This window comes from Sturnus vulgaris, chromosome 19, assembly GCF_052056855.1.
Source record: "Sturnus vulgaris isolate bStuVul1 chromosome 19, bStuVul1.hap1, whole genome shotgun sequence".
Lineage (NCBI taxonomy): Eukaryota > Metazoa > Chordata > Aves > Passeriformes > Sturnidae > Sturnus > Sturnus vulgaris.
In genome coordinates, this window is record NC_142261.1 from 7,060,899 (window position 1) to 7,079,304 (window position 18,406).

Here is an 18,406-nt window from a genome sequence, read left to right on the forward strand (position 1 = left end):
AGAGTTGAGCACAATTCGTCATGAACCACACCCAGCATCCACCAGAGGACAAAACACTCAAACTGGTAACAACACTTAGCAGCAAAATCTAAAGAACTACTCAGACTCTCTTTTTCCCTTTACATACAGGTACTCCTTGGGTATGTTGCATCAAAATGAAGAATTTACAACATTCTCCTATCTGCATAGTGTTAAGAAGAATTTTAATTTTCCGAGTTTTTGGTATCACAGAGAACTTATGTTTGATACAAGCTACCTTATTATACAGGAAAAAATTGACATTTGGTGTTAAAACAGAACAAATTGGGAGTGTTTGCAATTTGTGAATGAGACATTTAGTGTTACTAATGCAAACTTATTCTTGGAGGAAAAAACCCCAACAGATTAGTGTAGTCTTCAAAATAATTAACGTGGGATCTAGAGAGAACTGATTTGAATTAATTTCTATAATAAGTAGACTTCTTAAGACCTGAACTAGCTGTTAAGAAGATACTATTTTGATGCTTGTCAAAATGTAACAATTTTTAAGCTGAAGTCATCCCTCAGGAGTCCTCAGACATTCATCCATTCAGCACATCCACACAAAACCATCATACCACCAAAGGCTGGACCACAAGCCTGGCTATGTAAGATCTTTCTAAACCTGAAGCAAGCAGAAAATTTGTACAAATTGCAGACCTTAGCACTTTATTAACCCCGTATTTTCTTTCTTTAAAAAAAATGGATTACAACTTTTAAAATATCTTCACTTAGCAGTCTACCTATAGGAAAGTTTAATTATTAGACTGACTTGCACAAAACAACAAGCCTTATTTCACTGAGATAATTTTAAAAATACTTACTGCTTTTTAATGTGTAGAGCAGCTAAAGTAACCAGAACATTGAATGACCATCGTTTAGTTTAGAGGACTAAAGCATTCCTCAGACAAATGTTACCCAGAGCAATTATTTTACTGAGAGGTCTCTCAACTTTGCTCTTTCAGAATACAGACTTGCAAGGATGGCTGCAATCCATGAACTGTAAGCACAGGTCAGTTAACCTAAACAGGAATGGAAATGTCTTGAAGTCATTTAAGCATGCTGAAGTAAGAGGGGAAGCAGAGAAGGTAATAACATTAAGCAGGAGTCACCAATAACTAATATTAAAGCAAATTAAGTCATTCAGACACTGTCCCCCCTCGTCTGTTCAATGTTTGACAGTGAAATACAACTCACCCATTTTGCTGTCTTCATCACTTTGCCACTGCAGACTAAAAATGCATTCCCAGTAAGAGTTATCAAAATAAAAAGCAAACCCTTTAAATGAAAATTTAAGTTTATTTTGAAATTTTTAAGTCATTTCTATCAATTTAGACACAGTTTGACATTATCAGATCATTTACAGTGATTCATGGATAAAGATTTGGCTTTTACATTCAAATGTTAAATACTTCAAAATAGCTTTGTCTTGTTATTTCCAAACCAGAAACACTAAAGAGCATTTTATTTTGCCTTTCAACGATCTTTGTTAATTAACAGACTTTTGATATCTGCTGTAGTTGAAGGGAAACGTGCAAAACACCAAAGGAATTATTTTCTTTGAATGAAGTGAGTACCTTAATTACAGTTCCAGATTTAAGACTCATTCACTGTAGCATCAAAAGGCAGTGCTAAGAAGACATGATTTATTTTTTAAAAATATATTTTCCTCAGGTAGACTGCAGAACCTGACTGAGTTAAAAGCCTCTTTATGAAGACAGAGGTCATGTTAACATCATTCAGTCTTACAGTTTAGCAAGTTTTGTCCAGTTTTCTTAATTATTTTGGAAACTATTATAAAATTTCATCTCTACCCTAACAATCTTTGAATTAGTGTTTAACAACAAAATTCAATTTATCTATCAGACTTAATTGTGTTGATTTTATTGCTTACTACAGTTTATTTTCTTACACTCTAGCACTAATTTGAAATTGGATAAACAAAAAACATTTGCAGGAAGAGATTTGACCAATTTGCCCATTCTGGCAAGGAGGGTGTCCCTCAAGCATGTGCACCATAATTAACTGTTCCAAAGACAATTCCAGCCTGCTGCTCTCCAAGAGGGGACAGCCTCCCTGCCAAACATCTGAGAAGTTCAAAACTCCTCCAGTTTGTAAAAACATGAGCTCCAAATCCCTGGGAAAAAAAAGCTGAATACATTTTAGACCTATACATTCTTGAGACTACAACAATATGCTGGCAAGGGCAATCTCACAGCAAGGTACTCAGACAGCTCAGATTCCTTTGCACACATGTCAGTGGAACAGGCTGCTGCCTTCAGTCAGCAAACAGCACTGTGGAAGATCTGGGACAACAGCAGGAGCTTTCTGCTAGAATCGAGCCTTTGTACTATGAACAAATTTGGGGTGGGGGGGAAGCACAGATTTTTGTTCTGCTTCTTAAATCTGACATAATCAATTTTGTGCCCCACCTTTATTTTCACTGTCTGATGGGTCATCATCAGCAGTGTGCCAGGAATGTTCATATTGCCTGATTGCAGAAGGCTGCTGCATTTCAAGAAGCACAGGCACATTCCCTGCTCAGGTACACACAGCAGCAGTGTGAAAGGTCTGTTAGATTAGTTTAGAAGTCATATAAGAAACACAAATGCAATCCTAATCTTCCCTGATGACAAAGTCTGTTAACCTACTTAATCCACAGGAATGATATGTAGCTCAATTAAACAAGTGTATTCATAAGCCTTTACAGTATACAGAAAACTCAGTTCTGTCCCCTGATGCTGTTTTCAAGTTTGTTTTATTCACTCTTTAGGATGACTATAAATAAGTGTTTCCACTATGGAAAAGAAAGTTAGCACAGTACATCTTCATGACTGGGGAATGAAATTTTCTGAAGACATCTTCCAAAGGGCAAAAGCTTAGAAAAAACAATGTGAATGTTGAATTCAGTTCCATATAAAGTCCCTTGTAAAAAAGAAAAACCAAAACAAAACAACAAAACAAAAAAACAACAACAAAAGAAAACTACAAAAAAAAAAAAAAGAAAAAAAAAAAAAAAGGAAAAAGTAAAGGAAAAACTGCAAGGCCCAGGATGATTTTATTGCTTTTCTTCAGTTTTCTCCTTGGTCTCTTTCTTCTCAGATTCCCTGCTCTCTTCCTTTACAGAAAGCTCTTCTAGTTTTTCAGCAACTTTATCAGCACTATCATTTTTGTCTGTGCCTGCTAAAAGATTGGTTAGGAAAAGTATTACATACAGGCAGTAATGGATTTTCCTGTTAGAAAGAGTAAAGCAGAGGGTGAAGGGGGTTGGGAGAAGACAGCTGGTATTGGACAAAAATAAAGATACTCTCCACTGACCAATGGAGTGACTCATTCCATTTCTTTTCCTCTGGTAATTACTTCAGATGTCAGAATTCAAGAAACACCACTTGTATCTGTTAATCACTACATGAGGGCTTAATCACAGGGACTGAAGAATGTGCAACATCTGGCTAGCTGTGCTGCTACCAATAAAGTATCCAGACAAGCCCTTAGCTTCTTGTAATCTTAACCAAAAAAAGCAAAGTCAAGTTCCCCAGTTTGAAATTGGAACACAGGAATTCCTATGAGTGGAAAACTCCAACTTAAGTATCTTGAAGAATGCTGACTGCAGACCACTGGTAGTCTATACTTAAGAAAGATAGAAATGTTTACTTTTTTTTTACATGGTGAGATACCTCATCACAATGGTAATTCTAAAAGGAGGTGCAATACTCTATTAGAGACTTGTGAACAACCTCACACACACCAACAACTACAAAAAACATTACATATTATACTTATATGATTACACATTTGCGAAATTTGGGAAAGGGACCTGAAAGGGAGAAAGAGCACTGTGGTTGCAGTGTTCACTACTACTAGTAATGAACTACAAGCCATAAATATTTCCTTGGCACCCCTTCCAAAGCAGCCATGTCCCAACAGCAACTGTAACAGCCTTCCACAGGAAAGAAGGCCATCGTCGCTCCTGTGAGCTCTTACTCTTGCAGACAGAAAAGCAGCTGAACTGAAGGCAGCAGTTCAGCACAGAGTGAGTCTGCTGGAACACGACACTCCAGGGTACTGTAACCACTCACACAGCTCGGAAATGTGGCTCAGTAAACTGAGACTACCTTACCTTTTTTTGCTTTCTTGCCTACTTCGTTCCTGCATTCTTCAAATTTTGCCTTGAATTTCTGTGCATCTGTTTCAGTGAAGATAAAATATTTTTTCATTACTTTTACTGCCTCAAAACATTGAATACTTCTAATCTTGAAGTAAGATACCCCAGGAGAAGCTTTGTGGTAACAAAATTTGTACAGACTTATGAAATAATCTAGTAAATCATACAAGATGCAAAATTCTTCAATCACATCTTTGTGCAAAAGCAATTCCCCTTCTTCAGCAAGTTTACTTAAGCAGCCTATTTTGCAAAATATTCAAAATGTAATGCCAGCAGGAGCTGTTTTGTAGTTATTGCAACTCCCAGCTGGCTGTAGCCTAAAGGAATAGGAAAATGATGTCAGAGACTGCTAATACAATTATCTGTATGCAAAAGACTGAAGATTAGCTTTGAACTGCTATCCTTGGCAGCTATGTTACACTCTGAGAGTCTTCCACAACCTGGCCAGAACGGGGGGTTCCTAGCATCAGCAAAGGAAGATAATGCCTGTTTCACCAGTACAGCATTCAGACTCTGTACCCTCACTGCAAAAGCCAACAATGCATCATCTCCACTAAGTTCTGGTCTAAGCCACCACTCGCTTCTGCAACCATTCCAAGCAGCTGATCAGACTCCAGTAATGTCTCTACACAAGTAATACAAGCAACAAGGGACTGGCCAAGGACAGTTCTTGACACCAGAACGACGGTGGTGGTACTAGCCTGCTATCCCAGGCTGGTCTGTCTGACCACAGGAGGTCACTGTTGCCCCACTGGAATTCTGAAGGCACTTTGTAACTAGTCTGGGAAGTGTTTTTATCCATTTCTTTTCAAGGATCTCAAACAGGAGAGACACCTGAAGGACAAACTTACATCTGTTCACCTGTCATCTCCTTAATCAGTACTGCAAAAGGAAAACAGGAAGAAAGAACTAGTCCCTAAAGACAGAACATTCAATAAGCACAGCCTTTACCAGAAAGAGGGAAAGACTTTCCAGAGATGAGCAAATAGTTACCCTTTCATTTCCCACTTGATCATGAAGCAAGCACTAAGCAGGTGGACCAAAAAGGTTTATTTGGCTAAACAAAATGACACTGGAGACTTAAAGCAAGATATACTAAGTTCTTTCCTGATGTAGTCAAATCCATCAAGTTTTAAAATACACAACCACTTTGTGACCCATCTATAAAGTAAAGAAAAAAGGAGGCTACCACACTAAACTTGTGTGGCAAATCATAAAGCAAAAAACGCGACACTTTTTCATTCTGCTTCTTCAAAAAACAACCTCAAACCAACATAAACCTCCTCTGCCTCCAAACCTTTCTTTGATGCAATCCTAGCCAATCCATTATTAGAGTTGCTTTTCTGGTACTCAGTGTAGTCACTCCAGAAAATCCCACCAACTAGTATGATGGGTCTAACTAGCACTTTCCACTAAGAGTTCAATTTAATCAAAACAAAGAAGATACTACATAATTCATTAAGTAAAGAAAAACCAACCCAGATGTTCTGTTAATGCAGATGGACCAGAAATATCAGGTCAGGATTTCCTTGTTTCTAATGTGAAAATCTAATCTTAACTGAGCACCTGAACTACATGAAAGCAAGTTGTATGTGAGTCTCTTAACTGCCTTTAGTTTTATTCTAATTGGCATTGCACTTACATGAAATGGCTTAGGTTAAAAAAGTGCCTAGGGCAGAACTACAAATATTACTGCAGACCTAATTACTATACTATTTGTCAACAGATATGGTTAAGTGATTAACAGACTTCTCTCAGATAAAAAATTAATTAGCTAGCACTACCGCGCAGGGGTGAGATACAGCACGTTTCCAACAATGGTTTAGAGCAGCATTTAGACAAGCAGGGTAACATAACAGTTTACAATGAGTGTAAGTTCAGTGCCAGTCTACTCACTCTCTGCATTTAGAAATCGGATTGCCAGGAGTTCAGGCTTGGGGCTTTCATCTGCAAAGTCAGCATGTGTGTTCCAGACCCATGCCCTGTCACTGCCAGCGTTAGGCTTCAGCTCCATTAAGGGCGTGACTGAAAGGAATGCATTAAAAGATGTACAGAACACAACAGCAAATGTTTTCCACACCAGCCTTCATCAATTTCAGTGACAACAGGCTGCAATGGTTACATAAAGCACTTGACACAGAATTTCTCTGGGATAAATACAAGACAGTGGTGTTCATATTTTTTTTTCCTTACAACCTCAAATAAAATTATGCAAGGACACTACTGTGTGAGAGGATGCTGGATTCACTAGTGTTAGGAAAAAGAGTTGGATTAAATTTTGGCTTAAAACAGATGACTGTGGTGCTAAGAGATGCAGTCACTGAGCACAGCTCTGAAGTACAGGCAAATCATTTAAGAGGAAAAGGTATCCAGACAGACAAACAAGACTCATTCTTCTTCTGCACACCAAAACTACTACCAAAATTAATTTTAAAAAGCACTATTCCTTGAATTAGTTATCAGGTTAATTACCTCTCCCATCAGTTTAACGCTGTACTACAAGATATTACAGAATTCTGAATTGCTGCAAAGCATACACTGCATCTTTTCAATCTGCTTGTTCCCTCCCAGTAAATGAGGCCCTGTCCCTCCAAGACACTACAGTTACCTCACTGGACTGACTGGAGAAATTGAAATGTTACTTCCCACAGTACCTTAAGACTTTTTACATTACAGACAGGCAAAATGTAAGCAGGGCTTTTTTTTCTCCTTGGGCCCTGTCTAGCTCAGGAGAAATCTGAAGACTCTACTCCCTTCCCTGCATTTTTAACATCTGGAGATGAAAATACATTTTGCTCCATTTAATGCTTTGCAAAAATGAAGAGAGTTCTTTTGTCTGACTGTGAGTCAGCATAACTTCAGTAAACCAATCTATATGGAGAGCAGCTTTTCCAGGAAAAAAAACAAACAACTTTTGACACAAATACTATAAATTCATCAATTCTGTTTTGCCATGTGCAACATTTATTTCCCTAAACAAAAGGTTTATTCCTGCTGGTTGGTGGCATTACTGAGGTTTGCACTAAGCTACTTCTTATTTCAAGCTACCTAAATGTAGTTTAACTCCACTGAACACTACAGACTCCTCACATAAAAATCTGAGTATCATCAAAGCAAGCAAAGTATCACCAAATTGGTCTACTTGTTGCAAGTTGTGCTGACTTTCAAGTCTGTCTTGCTCTTTCATGTTTTTTAAACTCAAAGAGGATTCTTTTTTGAATGAGTCAGCCCAATATAACACGTTCATTTCAGTTTATTTCACAAGCAGAGAAAGGCAGACTCAGATCTGCTTAGCACCTCAGTCTCTGTTTTCTGATGGTTAAGGATTGATTTTGGAAAATTAAACATTTAGCTCAAAGTAGTAAATTATTACATCATGGTTGTTCTCACTCTTTTACAAAAACAAACCAGCATACATTAAATTCTTATTCCAAAGAGTATTAAGGCCTACATGTTCTACACTCTAATAATCATTAAAATAAAGCACACACACTGGAAGCAATCACATAATGCCTGTTTATCACAGATAAATTTTAAAGTGACTTTAGTTAGTCTTACAGCACTATCAGACTCTGAAGGAAAAAACCTTCAGCTTCCTTCCATTACTAAAAATAACCCCTCCTGGTTTTTGATGCCTGAAGCCTCGTATGAAGAGCAGAAGACAATCATTCGTAAATTCTACAAGCTTATTTTTAAAATCATGAGTAAGTATAGCAATGTACAACATACTGTAATGGTTTGCACAGATTTTTAGGGTTTTATCCCTCCTCATGAGGAGGCGAATCGTTCCCTTCTCCTTGTGTTTCAGGAGTTTCACATCACCAGTTCCTCGTTCTTTCCATTCTGGAAGATCATTCTCAGATGCGAACCGGAAGAGCTTTGCTCGCCTTGGAGAACAGAAAATTTAATTAGCTTACATGTATTAAAACATTCATTAAAACACCACACCTGACCAAACAGCACAGTTCTTTTTAAAAGCCACAAACAAGAAGAAAACCATTCCTTTATTAAGATCCCCTGTTCTACTTCAATATATAATTCAGAAACTGATAGGATAAATTAAAATCTAATAATAAAATACTAGGATTTATGTATTAACTATACTAAAATTCAACAAGTTCTGGACACTCCTAGGGGATGATAAGGATGATAAACATATTTGGTGTAGGCAACCTTTTAAATTCAGATAGATAATTAAGAGGCTTTGCTATAGCCAGAGTTCACCACATTACCTGTCAGAAACTGATCATCACTTTAGTTATTATCAGAATCTGTACAAGGAGAACTCAAATCTCTCTTTCAGATGAGCAATACCATTCTGTGATTAAGTAAAAGCAGAATTTTTTTAACCTATTTAAAGCAAGCACATCAGGGATCAAATTCAAAATGCTTTTTAAGCCTTTAAACTACATTTTTCTTCAGGAAGATCAAGCCATCCTGATGTGACAATTAGCATTATCTAAGGATAAACTATGTTGAAGACAACAGATAGGAACTGCCACAAATGCCCCAATACTGTACTGCAGCTGTTGCTTTTATTATTTCAGTACCTTGTACATCGCCCTTTACCCAGGGATGCATGGCAGCAACACCATGTACATCTCATTTCCTTCCTCCCAAGACACTTGTTTCACATTCTGTGATCACTATTTCAATAATTATTACCTAAGTTGTTGTCTTCTTTTGTGCAAACAATGCTACAGCCAAATTCATAGTATCAGATCACTTCTATGGTTCCAGACTTCATTTTCTTGGGGCAACATCAATCACCCCCACTCATCTCTGCCATAGGAGTGCAGACCAAGTCAATTACCCCTTCACACAGATTGCTGCAGCTTTGTATGAACACTGTCAAGTTGAAGCCTAATGAATATTCAGGTAATAGTGAGAAATATTCTACTCACATCTTAAAGAGTTCTTCCTCATCCTCTTCCAGAGTTTTTATTTCTTGCTCTGGAAGGGAAACTATAGGCTCAAACTGAGGATCGTGATTAGAATCATCTGCATTTTCAGTAGAAGTATCATGCTCCTCATGTACTTCCTGAGGAGAAAAAAAAAACAAAAAAACAAACACAAACTTGCTATGTGCCCAAACCCTGAAGTACTCACATTTGTGTTTAAAACATTTATGACTTTTCAGCAACTACATCTTAGTAGCTGAAATAACCCATAAAGAGTAAAGAAATATGATTATACCCGAAAACAAACAACTTCCACGTCATCATACAGTTACACTTAGAAACAAGAAGGTGCTCATGCAGTGCTAGGTGCTTTAATCCTACCATTCATGAATTGTGCACAGGCTTGGCCTTGGAGTAATAGCTCTTGGTTATGGAAAAATAATTTCTTCAACCATTTTTCCTACGCAATGTGTTTTATGCTACTAAAACCCTACTATTTCTTAGTGCCTAATTACTCAGTGTTAATGGGAAAATTAGAAAAATACCCAAACAACATCCACCTAACCCAGCTTAAGGGACATACTGCATCCTGAGTTCATCATTCTGCCTTCTGCATTAGAATCACCCACAATCAACACAGTCAGATATTTTGAGGCATAGCTGCAACACTCATGAAATAATTTAGGTTTCTTGCTTTAAGACTCCTAAAGGAATTTAGGTTAAAGGTAAATGGCCAAAATAATACTTTCGACTTAAGTTGTTTAGGAATCTGTCAGAGCATTCATTAAGCTTAAGAATGGTTTTTACTATGTCACTAGTAGGTAAATGATAACATCTCTAGGTCTTCATACATATGGACTGCTAAGAAACAGCACACAAGCCTAGGAGGGAGATTCATATGCAAGTTTAACAAAGCCACAGAACAGTTATCTCAGGTCAAGAGAACTGATTTGGGTTTGGGATTTTTTTGTTGCTGCTTTAGTAGCAGAAAGGATAAACAGTCTACACGTAGAAGACATTTAAATAATATTTTTACTTTACAAATGGAAGAGTCCACTCTTACAGGCTCTATTCACAATGTCCTTTACAGAACAGGTATGCACCACGTGTGCATAAAGCAACAGAAATAAAGTAGTCTATATTTACTAAATAGTAAACAAAAGAAAAAAGAGGAGGCGAGGAAAAATTAGGTAAAAAAACGGTGCAAAATAAAAACTAGTTGTCTCAACAACGTCACACAAGGTATCGCCAGTTTTATGTCCTCAGTGTTCCAGCATGGGAAAAAAAGCGAGAAAGGCATTACGTCACATCTGTTTCCAAAAAACAGGAAAAGAAATGTTAGCCAAACTTTTACACATTGTATCCATCTGTGTAAGCAGCACATCCCGCATGGTAATTCATCACGCGTTCTGCGCCTGAGCAATTAATTACACAGACCACGAGAAATGCACAATCCGCAGCAGCCGCATGCGAGAACGTGGATCCCGCTATCACGATACGATCCCGCCCTGCCGCGATATAAAAAGCACGTGGGCAACTGCTGTGCCACGAGGGGCTCGGCCAGCGGGCCGGGGGAAGGGCGGAAAGAGGGAGGAGAAGAAGAAAGGAGGGAAACGGGGAGAAGGACTACCGAAAGATCCCGGGTCACTCGGGCTCCCTCATGCCGGGAAGCGGCCAAGGCGGGTGGAGGGGCCGACCCAAGCGGCCACACGTGCCCGGAGCGGCCACAAATCTCCGGCCCCGCGGGCGCGGCCGCTCCAGCTCCCTGCAAGGCCCAGCGTCCGTCCCCCCCCAGGCCCTGCCCGACCTCGGCTCCCCCCGCCCGCCTCAGCCCCCCCGCCCGGGCCCCACCTGTTTCCGTTACTCTCCCACCCCGGCCCTCGGTGCTGCCCTCTCCCCCTCGCTGTTCCCGGCCCGGCCCCCGGCCCGCGGCTGCCCCTCACCACGGTATCCGCCATGGGCCCGGTCGCCGCGCTCCGCTCGCCGCTTCCTGCCGCGCGCCCCGCCCGCCTTTACCTCATTCCCGCAGCCCGCGCCGCGCCGCCGCAAGGCTGCATGGGAAACACCCGCTCCCCCCCAGTCCCGCGCTCTCGCCCCGCCCCCGGCGCGGGCAATGAACGGCCCGCCCCGGCCCCGTCACACCGATCCCCCCCACGGGCCCCCGGAACCGGCCCCGGTACCGGTCCTGTCACCGACTCCCGGTACCGACCGCCGGCGCGGCCCGGACCGACTCACGAGAAGCGCTTTTGTTGTCCCGTTTCCCAGGCGCTTTTCCCATCAGCCCCCGCGCCATGGCGGCGGCCGCCCGCGTCCCGGCTCAAGATGGCGCCCGCGTGAGGGAAAGGGTGATGTGTGAGCTGCTGTTTTTAATGTGTTCAAGGGCCGCAGGTGCTCTCGGGCGCGAGGAGCGGCAGCGCTGAGGGGCAGCGCTTAAAAAACAACCAGATCGTTCGTCTTCCGTCATTCTCCTCGCAGCGGCCCGTCCGTGAGGCTACGGCCCCGCCCCGGGAGGTGCTCAGGGTGGGTGGCTGAGGGGCTAGCGGGACCATGGCGGAGGAAGGTGAGCGCTGCCACCCCGACCGCGACACGGCTCCTGTGGCGGAGGCTGGAGATGGGGCTGAGCCGGACAGCCAGGCTGGGCAAGACCCCGCGGAGAGTCCCGACGTGTACAGATACATTAAGGGAGACTTGTTCACCTCCGAGATCTATAAAGTAGAGATACAGAACCTGCCCAAATACATTGGGTTTAATGATGTGAAAAAGTTCCTTGCCAAGTACGGGCTCAGTCCTCACAAGATAAAACTCTTCGGGAAGCAGACGTTCGCCTTCGTGACGTTCAAGAGCGAGGAGGAGCGGGACAAGGCCATGCGGGTGCTGCACGGCGCGCTCTGGAAGAGCCGCCACCTCAGCGTGCGCCTGGCCAAGCCCAAAGCCGACCCCATCGCCAAGAAGAGGAAGCAAGAAGAGGATTCGGAGCAGGGAGAGGCGAAGCGTTCGGCTCCCTGCGAAGAGGAGCCTCTGAGCAAACGGATCGCGGATGTGGTGACCCCGCTGTGGAACGTGCCCTACGAGGAGCAGCTGGCCCAGAAGAAGCAGGAGTGCGAACAAGTGCTGCAGAGGCTGACAAAGTAATTGCTGTTTGTAACGTAATGTGTACAAGACTTGGCCTTGTGATGGGATATAGCTAAATTCACACCAATTGATACCTCTAAACTGAAGTGAGTTAGAGGTAGGTCAAAACTCGGATCCCCTGTCAAAGTAATTACAAGATAATCTGGGATGCTACAGCCTAAAAGCTGTTCCATCTGTCAAAACTTGCTATTGATGTTCTTGGTCAGCTTCAAAAGATTGCTTAATGAAGGGATATTGGTTTTAAAGTCTGTTGTTCCATAAACAGAAGGATGCTTGTGCCTTTAGAAATGGTATTGTCACAGGGTGCAACAGAGAATCACTGTAGAGATGACAAATTTCTACCAGTAATTTGTCTTTTAAAATACTTTCTCTTTTAAAATCCCCTCAGAATTTTATGCTTGGTCTTTGGGGATCAAAGTATCACTTCTGTCTCTTGCCTTGGATAAAACTGGCATTAATTATCATGCATGGGTATGTTGATAAATCCAATACATAGCCATTATAACTACATATAACCGTTACTTTTTCAGGTTACAGCTCTTAGGAAGCTGGAGAGGGTTTGCCTGTTAAAAAATTCTGGAAGAAACACTCTTCCATGTGATAATCTGATTCTTTTTTGTGCCCTATACAAAAAAGAAGTCTTGTGCAACTCTTGATCTCAGTTTTTCTAAATGTGTGCTTTACACTTTTTGTTTCTGATTTGGGCAGGGAAATAGGAAATAACAACAGAGCTTTATTACCCTGGTTGTTCCTGCAGAAGCAGAAGTTTAATAAATTATGTTGCCCATTGGAGGGAGTGAAAGCATCACCCTTACAGGTAATGTAATCTCAGGTAAAGTGTGGAACAGGGTTAATAAGCTGAGGGTTATGTTCATTATTTGGGCTTGAGAGACAGTGGACAAACTGAATATTCGACTTCATCTTGTAATAAATGATGAATTTTAAATGTTGTTGCCTTTCCTGTAAATACTATTTGGAAATATTAACAGGAAGAATTGATAACTGGTTATAATAACCAGTCAATGAATATGCTGTCCTTGCAAGCCTGTGTTGTAAGCTAATGCATTCCTCAACAGAGGGAATATTTTTCTTTCTAAATAACAAGATTTACTAATACCTTTTCATTATTACTGTTAGTTCATACACATCAAAATCCATGAGTATCTTCCATACGAGCTAAATGTCCCGTGTCCATTTTCAAATGCGTTTAACCACGTGGGATTTGTTTCAGGAGAAACTTGGCATGTACAAATAAATGCTGTGTAAATATCTTACATAACTTTATTTTAAATCTAGACTGGATATCGCAACAAATGTGAGTTCTTGATTGGGATTGGTGTAAATCAAGAAGACAAAACTGTGGGTTGTCGTCTTGGCAAATATAAGGGTGGTACATGTGCTGTAGTGGAGCCATTTGATACTATTCACATTCCTGCTATTGCCAAAAAAGTAGTAAAAGCTTTCCAAGACTACATAAGGTGAGCATAAGTAAAATGAGTTATCCATAAAGGTTTTAATATCTTAATCAAAAATATTTATAAATTTAATTAGTGTTTGTTCTGAGCTTTAAGATCTAAGATATACCAGTCTCAAATTTCATCAATTCTTTGTTTCCACCTTGTGCCTGAATCATGGGGAGTTTTTCCCTTGCTCCTGCTCAGCTGCTCAGAGATGGGGGACAGGTCCCAGCTGAATGCAGCTTCACTGCAAGCAATGGGATGTGTAAGTCTGCAGTACAAAGTGTGTGTTGCTCAGGAGCTTCTTCCACTAGTTGTAAAGAAGCACTCAGAAAAACACTTCTGAATGGAGAAATTAATTAACCAAGTCCATTGCTTCCTTGGATGAGTAGAACAATCATCCTACAGAAAGGAATAAACAAAAAACTTGCACATTTAAGGAAGAGTGCTTTTTTAGAAAAAGGGATACATTCTTTAAAAAGCAGTTAAATACCCAAAAATGGAAACCTCAGAAGAATCGTGAAGATGGAAGATTTAAACTTGATATGAAGCAGAGAAGCTAATGAAAACATTATGGAAAGTCTTTCTCTGAATGCAGTGAGAAGCTGCCTCTTGCCTCTGTAATTTAGCATGTGTTAAACGGCTAAGAGGATTGTGAGAAGGAGGGACAGATGATTTTGCTTTAGGAGATGCTATCCATCATTCTTTCTTTGACCAATCAATGTACCCTCTTTTTTATACTCAGCATTTTTTCCATCACTTTGCATAGTGACCTTTTTTTGATTCAATGAATGTTTAATGCTACACAAGAAAAGAACTCTGTGTGTAAATAACTGAGCTTGTGCCCGTTGCAGGTCCACTCCTTACAGCGTGTACAGCCCCGAGACGTACGAAGGGCACTGGAAGCAGCTGACGGTGCGCGCCAGCCGCAGCGGCCACCTCATGGCCATTGCTTACTTCAACCCCCAGGTATTTCACTGATTCCTCATGGGCAGCCCAGACTCACAGCTCTAGAACTACTTATATTTGATGTTATGAATTGTGCATGCAAAAGAGAAATAGAATAATTACTTGGTGTGGTTTACCTTGCTTTACTGCTCTTTTTAGACTAATCTGATACATGGAAATGAACAAGTAATATTCTTATTTAAAGCATACACTAAATCATATTTTGAAGTCAGTTAAACTATTATTCTCCCTTCTTTCAAATGAAAACTTTAGAAATTGAGTAAAGAAGAGCTAGCTGACCTGAAAATCTCTCTGGCAAAATACTTCACAGAAGGGACGGGAAAGAGCAGTGGTGTTACTTCCCTGTACTTTGTGGAGGAAGGACAGAGGTGAGGGGGTTGACTTTGCTTTGGGGGATTTTGGTGGTGGCTGGATTTTTGGTGTTTGCAAATTTCATAGCATTATTTTGTCTACTTCATAGAAGTAGCAACAGTTACTACTAACTTGTTGAAGTTACTCGCCTTTTCCACAAGAGACTCCTGAAATTTCCCATTCTCTGGATAAAGGCAGCAAGAGTTTGTGGGTGAACCCAGTGGCCATTGCTGCCTGTCAAGCTGTAGAAGTGTTTACTGCAATAGATGAATGTTTGTTATTATCAAATAACTTCTGCCTTTCTTCCCTATTTATGTGAATTTTTCCATCTCCCTATCCTCAAGGAGATGGAAAAAGCAAGCACAAGGCTCACACCATCTTCATCTACAGAAGGTGGAGGTCCTTGCACACTCTGAGACATTAATGGCCAAGGAGAGTCTCCAAGAGCAGATGATAGATGTTACTGCTTAGGATGTAGCACTGCAGCTTTTAGGATGATTTCAGCTTTGGTAAAGATTGTAACAAACATGTTTGTGTTCTTTTTTCGGTTTTGTTTCTCCTTCTCTATGTTGTTTCCTGGTTCCTCCCCTACCCCCAGGAAATCTCCCAATATAGAAGACTTGCCTTTGGAGCATGTGGCTGGTGATAAGTACATATATGAAGAACTCCTTGGCCTAAAATTTAGAATTTCTCCTCATGCATTTTTTCAAGTAAGGATGATGTGAAGCTGCTCATTTAACTGGATCTGCATGAATGCTCTTGAACTTGACTAATACTGTGGAACAAGATGTTACATACCTAGAAGTGTAACCTTTTATATATTTGGTGTGATTAAATAGCAGTGTTATGTTTGGGTGTAAAAGCAGTGAATTGCTGTAAACTTGATGGGAGCACATTGAAGACAACTTTTTCTATTTACTAGTTCATTATCATTTTCCTCCTGTTTCATGGCAGCCTTTTGTAACACTGAACATGGAATAGAGTTCAGGAGTCTTGTATTACTAATTTTTGTTTGCTTTTCTACAACTTATCTCTGCCCTTCCAACACTTTAAAAAGTGTTTTTTAACATATAATGATTTGTTTTTTAGAAAGAAAACATGCTTTACTAAGACTCATTAAAACATACTTACTGTTTATGAAGTAGATCTATTGGAAACTTAATTTCCCAGGTGAACACACAAGCTGCAGAAGTGTTGTACACTGCCATTGGGGAGTGGGCACAACTGAGCCAAGAGAGCACCGTGCTGGACATCTGTTGTGGGACAGGAACCATTGGGATTTCTTTAGCAAAGGTAGGCAATTTCTCTTCCTGGATAGAAGCTACTTTTTACCTATTTTTAACTGTGGCTTACAAGGGAAGAAAACACTAATATATGTGAAATGCAACAGATTATATCTTAATATTTTGAATTAATTTGTAATTGAGCTGCCTGCAGCTGCTTTACCACATCATTATGAAAGTTCACCATTGTGTTGAGCAGCCTAGGTAGGAGTCAAAGTCCCTGTTAATTGCTGATGCTATGAAAAATGCTTAAATTCACACATACAGACCACAGAGGGATCTTTTTCCTTTGATTCTACAGAGAGTGAAGAAGGTAATTGGAATTGAGCTCTGCCAAGAAGCTGTGCAGGATGCCAAAGCAAATGCCCAGATTAATGGTGAGTTAAGCTGAAATGCTGAGGTCGTTGTTTGGGAAGGAGTAGTTCTAGCACAGCCAGTTGTTCCTTACCTTATCTGAGCAGCCTGGAATTACATGTTGTTGATAGTGATCTTGTCCCCTTTAAACACTTAATCGCTCTTGAAAACAAATACCTTGTTAGCATATGAGATCAATTTTCCAGTTGAACAGCTTTTTTTAAAAGTAAAGCATTTATTTCTGTGTAAAAATGAAATGAAACCACGGCTGTCCTCCTGAAGAAAACATTAATATAGCTGGTGTGCTTGGGCATTTGCTTTAGCCCAGATAACGGAAAATGCTCAAATTACTGTTTAAATCATCTGAAGGTTAACAGCGATTGCTAAAATTAAATTAGGCTGTTTCCAGAGCAGACTAAACAATTTGGAGTTTTTGAGGCATCAAAACTTAATATCCAAGGTGAAGAACTGGAAGCTGCTTTGACTAGACAAGTACTCAGCTAGCATCTTTTTTTTTTCTTACAGAACTGAGTAATATTGAATTTTATTGTGGGAAGGCAGAAGATATTGTTCCTTCCCTAATGAACGTTTTAGCTCCTCAGAACCTGATCACAATTGTAGATCCACCACGAGCAGGGCTGCGTAAGTTCACCAGTGAGGGTTTAAGTCTGTTCTCTTAGACGGTGTTGGGTGGGGAGCCAAAGAAATCACAGTTGGAATAAATTAAGTGAAGGCTTCAGGTATAGTTTGAAGCAACATTGCAGCAGTTTTGTGCATGCTGAGTATAACCTGTTATTCCTCTATGAGGCTCTTGCTGCACACAGAACCAGTAAACAGCTGTTGTGGTTTTGACCATCTAGATTCCAAGGTAATTCTTGCCCTCAGAAGAGCTGAACATCTGAAGAAGCTCATCTATGTCTCCTGCAATCCCAGAGCTGCAATGAATAACTTTGTGGAGTGAGTGTTTCTTGCATTAAGTTGACTTACTAAATGTGGTAAGAGGAAAACTGTTTTTTGAGGAGGGGGGACCGTTGCTGGATTTTTATTTGCAAGCCATGTTCCTTGAGGCATCCTTTCACCAGAAACAGCTAGGAGCTGCAGCAGCTGGCTTGGACTGGTATTGCCCATTACACAAGTCATAATAGAAATATTTGGGGTAGTTAATAAGCCTGTCATGGAATTGAGGCCTGGGGAAGAAGAACCTCTCAGAGAGCAGCAGTGCTGAGCAGTGTACTAAAATATTAATACATTTTTTCCTGCCCTTCTTTCCCTTCCCCGTCCAGCCTGTGCCGGGCCCCTTCCAACAGGGTGAAAGGAGCCTCATTCCGGCCCGTGAGAGCCATGGCTGTGGATCTGTTCCCTCAGACCAGGCACTGTGAGTTACTGATCTTCTTTGAGAGGGTGGAATATGCCAACGGCAGCTCTGCAGCAGCAGCCCCTGCTGCCAGCGAGATCACAGCAGCAGCATGTGGTGCTGAGGGTGTGGATGGCATCGGCCCAGCCAGGGAGGGGAGCCAGGCAGCTGCTGGCCATGGCCACTGCAGTCCAAGAGAGGGGTCACCTTAACTCCTGAGAGACTTTGCAGAAACTACTTTTGCTTTTTAACTGCATCAAAACATCACTTCTGTAATATCCAGGTAATAAATCTCTGTACAATAGAGTAATTGCAAGACTTCCAACTTCTTTCATCATCCTAACTTGAATTAAATTTCATCATAGGATCCCAGAAGGGTTTGTGTTGGACGGGACCTTAATGATCATGTCATAACCAGCCCT

At 40.9% G+C, this 18,406-nt stretch overlaps 2 protein-coding genes and 1 non-coding gene across 4 annotated transcripts; 1 reads left to right on the forward strand and 2 right to left on the reverse strand.

Annotated features, from left to right (window-relative positions):
* Window positions 1-1,297: 1,297 nt before the first annotated feature.
* Window positions 1,298-11,377, reverse strand: RANBP1 (RAN binding protein 1). 2 transcript variants are annotated; one of them, XM_088175887.1, is made up of 6 exons: window positions 11,294-11,377; window positions 9,088-9,224; window positions 7,913-8,070; window positions 6,080-6,208; window positions 4,139-4,204; window positions 1,298-3,201 (listed from the first exon to the last, which is right to left on the reverse strand). In XM_088175887.1, the coding sequence occupies exons 1-6, from the start codon at window positions 11,375-11,377 to the stop codon at window positions 3,077-3,079; spliced, it is 699 nt and encodes a 232-aa protein (XP_088032013.1). In that variant the 3' UTR covers window positions 1,298-3,076. The 2 variants fall into 2 exon arrangements, with proteins under 2 accessions (XP_088032013.1, XP_014750008.1); XM_014894522.2 differs by lacking the exon at window positions 11,294-11,377 and adding an exon at window positions 11,028-11,152.
* Window positions 3,930-4,061, reverse strand: LOC148221641 (small nucleolar RNA SNORA77). The gene has a single exon (XR_015807737.1). It is a non-coding gene; the product is annotated as a small nucleolar RNA SNORA77 (small nucleolar RNA).
* TRMT2A (tRNA methyltransferase 2A) lies at window positions 11,294-18,294 on the forward strand. Its single transcript, XM_014894521.2, has 11 exons — window positions 11,294-12,212; window positions 12,925-13,033; window positions 13,513-13,694; window positions 14,528-14,642; window positions 14,895-15,010; window positions 15,592-15,703; window positions 16,164-16,286; window positions 16,578-16,653; window positions 17,156-17,272; window positions 17,491-17,587; window positions 17,914-18,294. The coding sequence occupies exons 1-11, from the start codon at window positions 11,632-11,634 to the stop codon at window positions 18,194-18,196; spliced, it is 1,911 nt and encodes a 636-aa protein (XP_014750007.1). The 5' UTR covers window positions 11,294-11,631; the 3' UTR covers window positions 18,197-18,294.
* The last annotated feature ends 112 nt before the right edge of the window (window positions 18,295-18,406 follow it).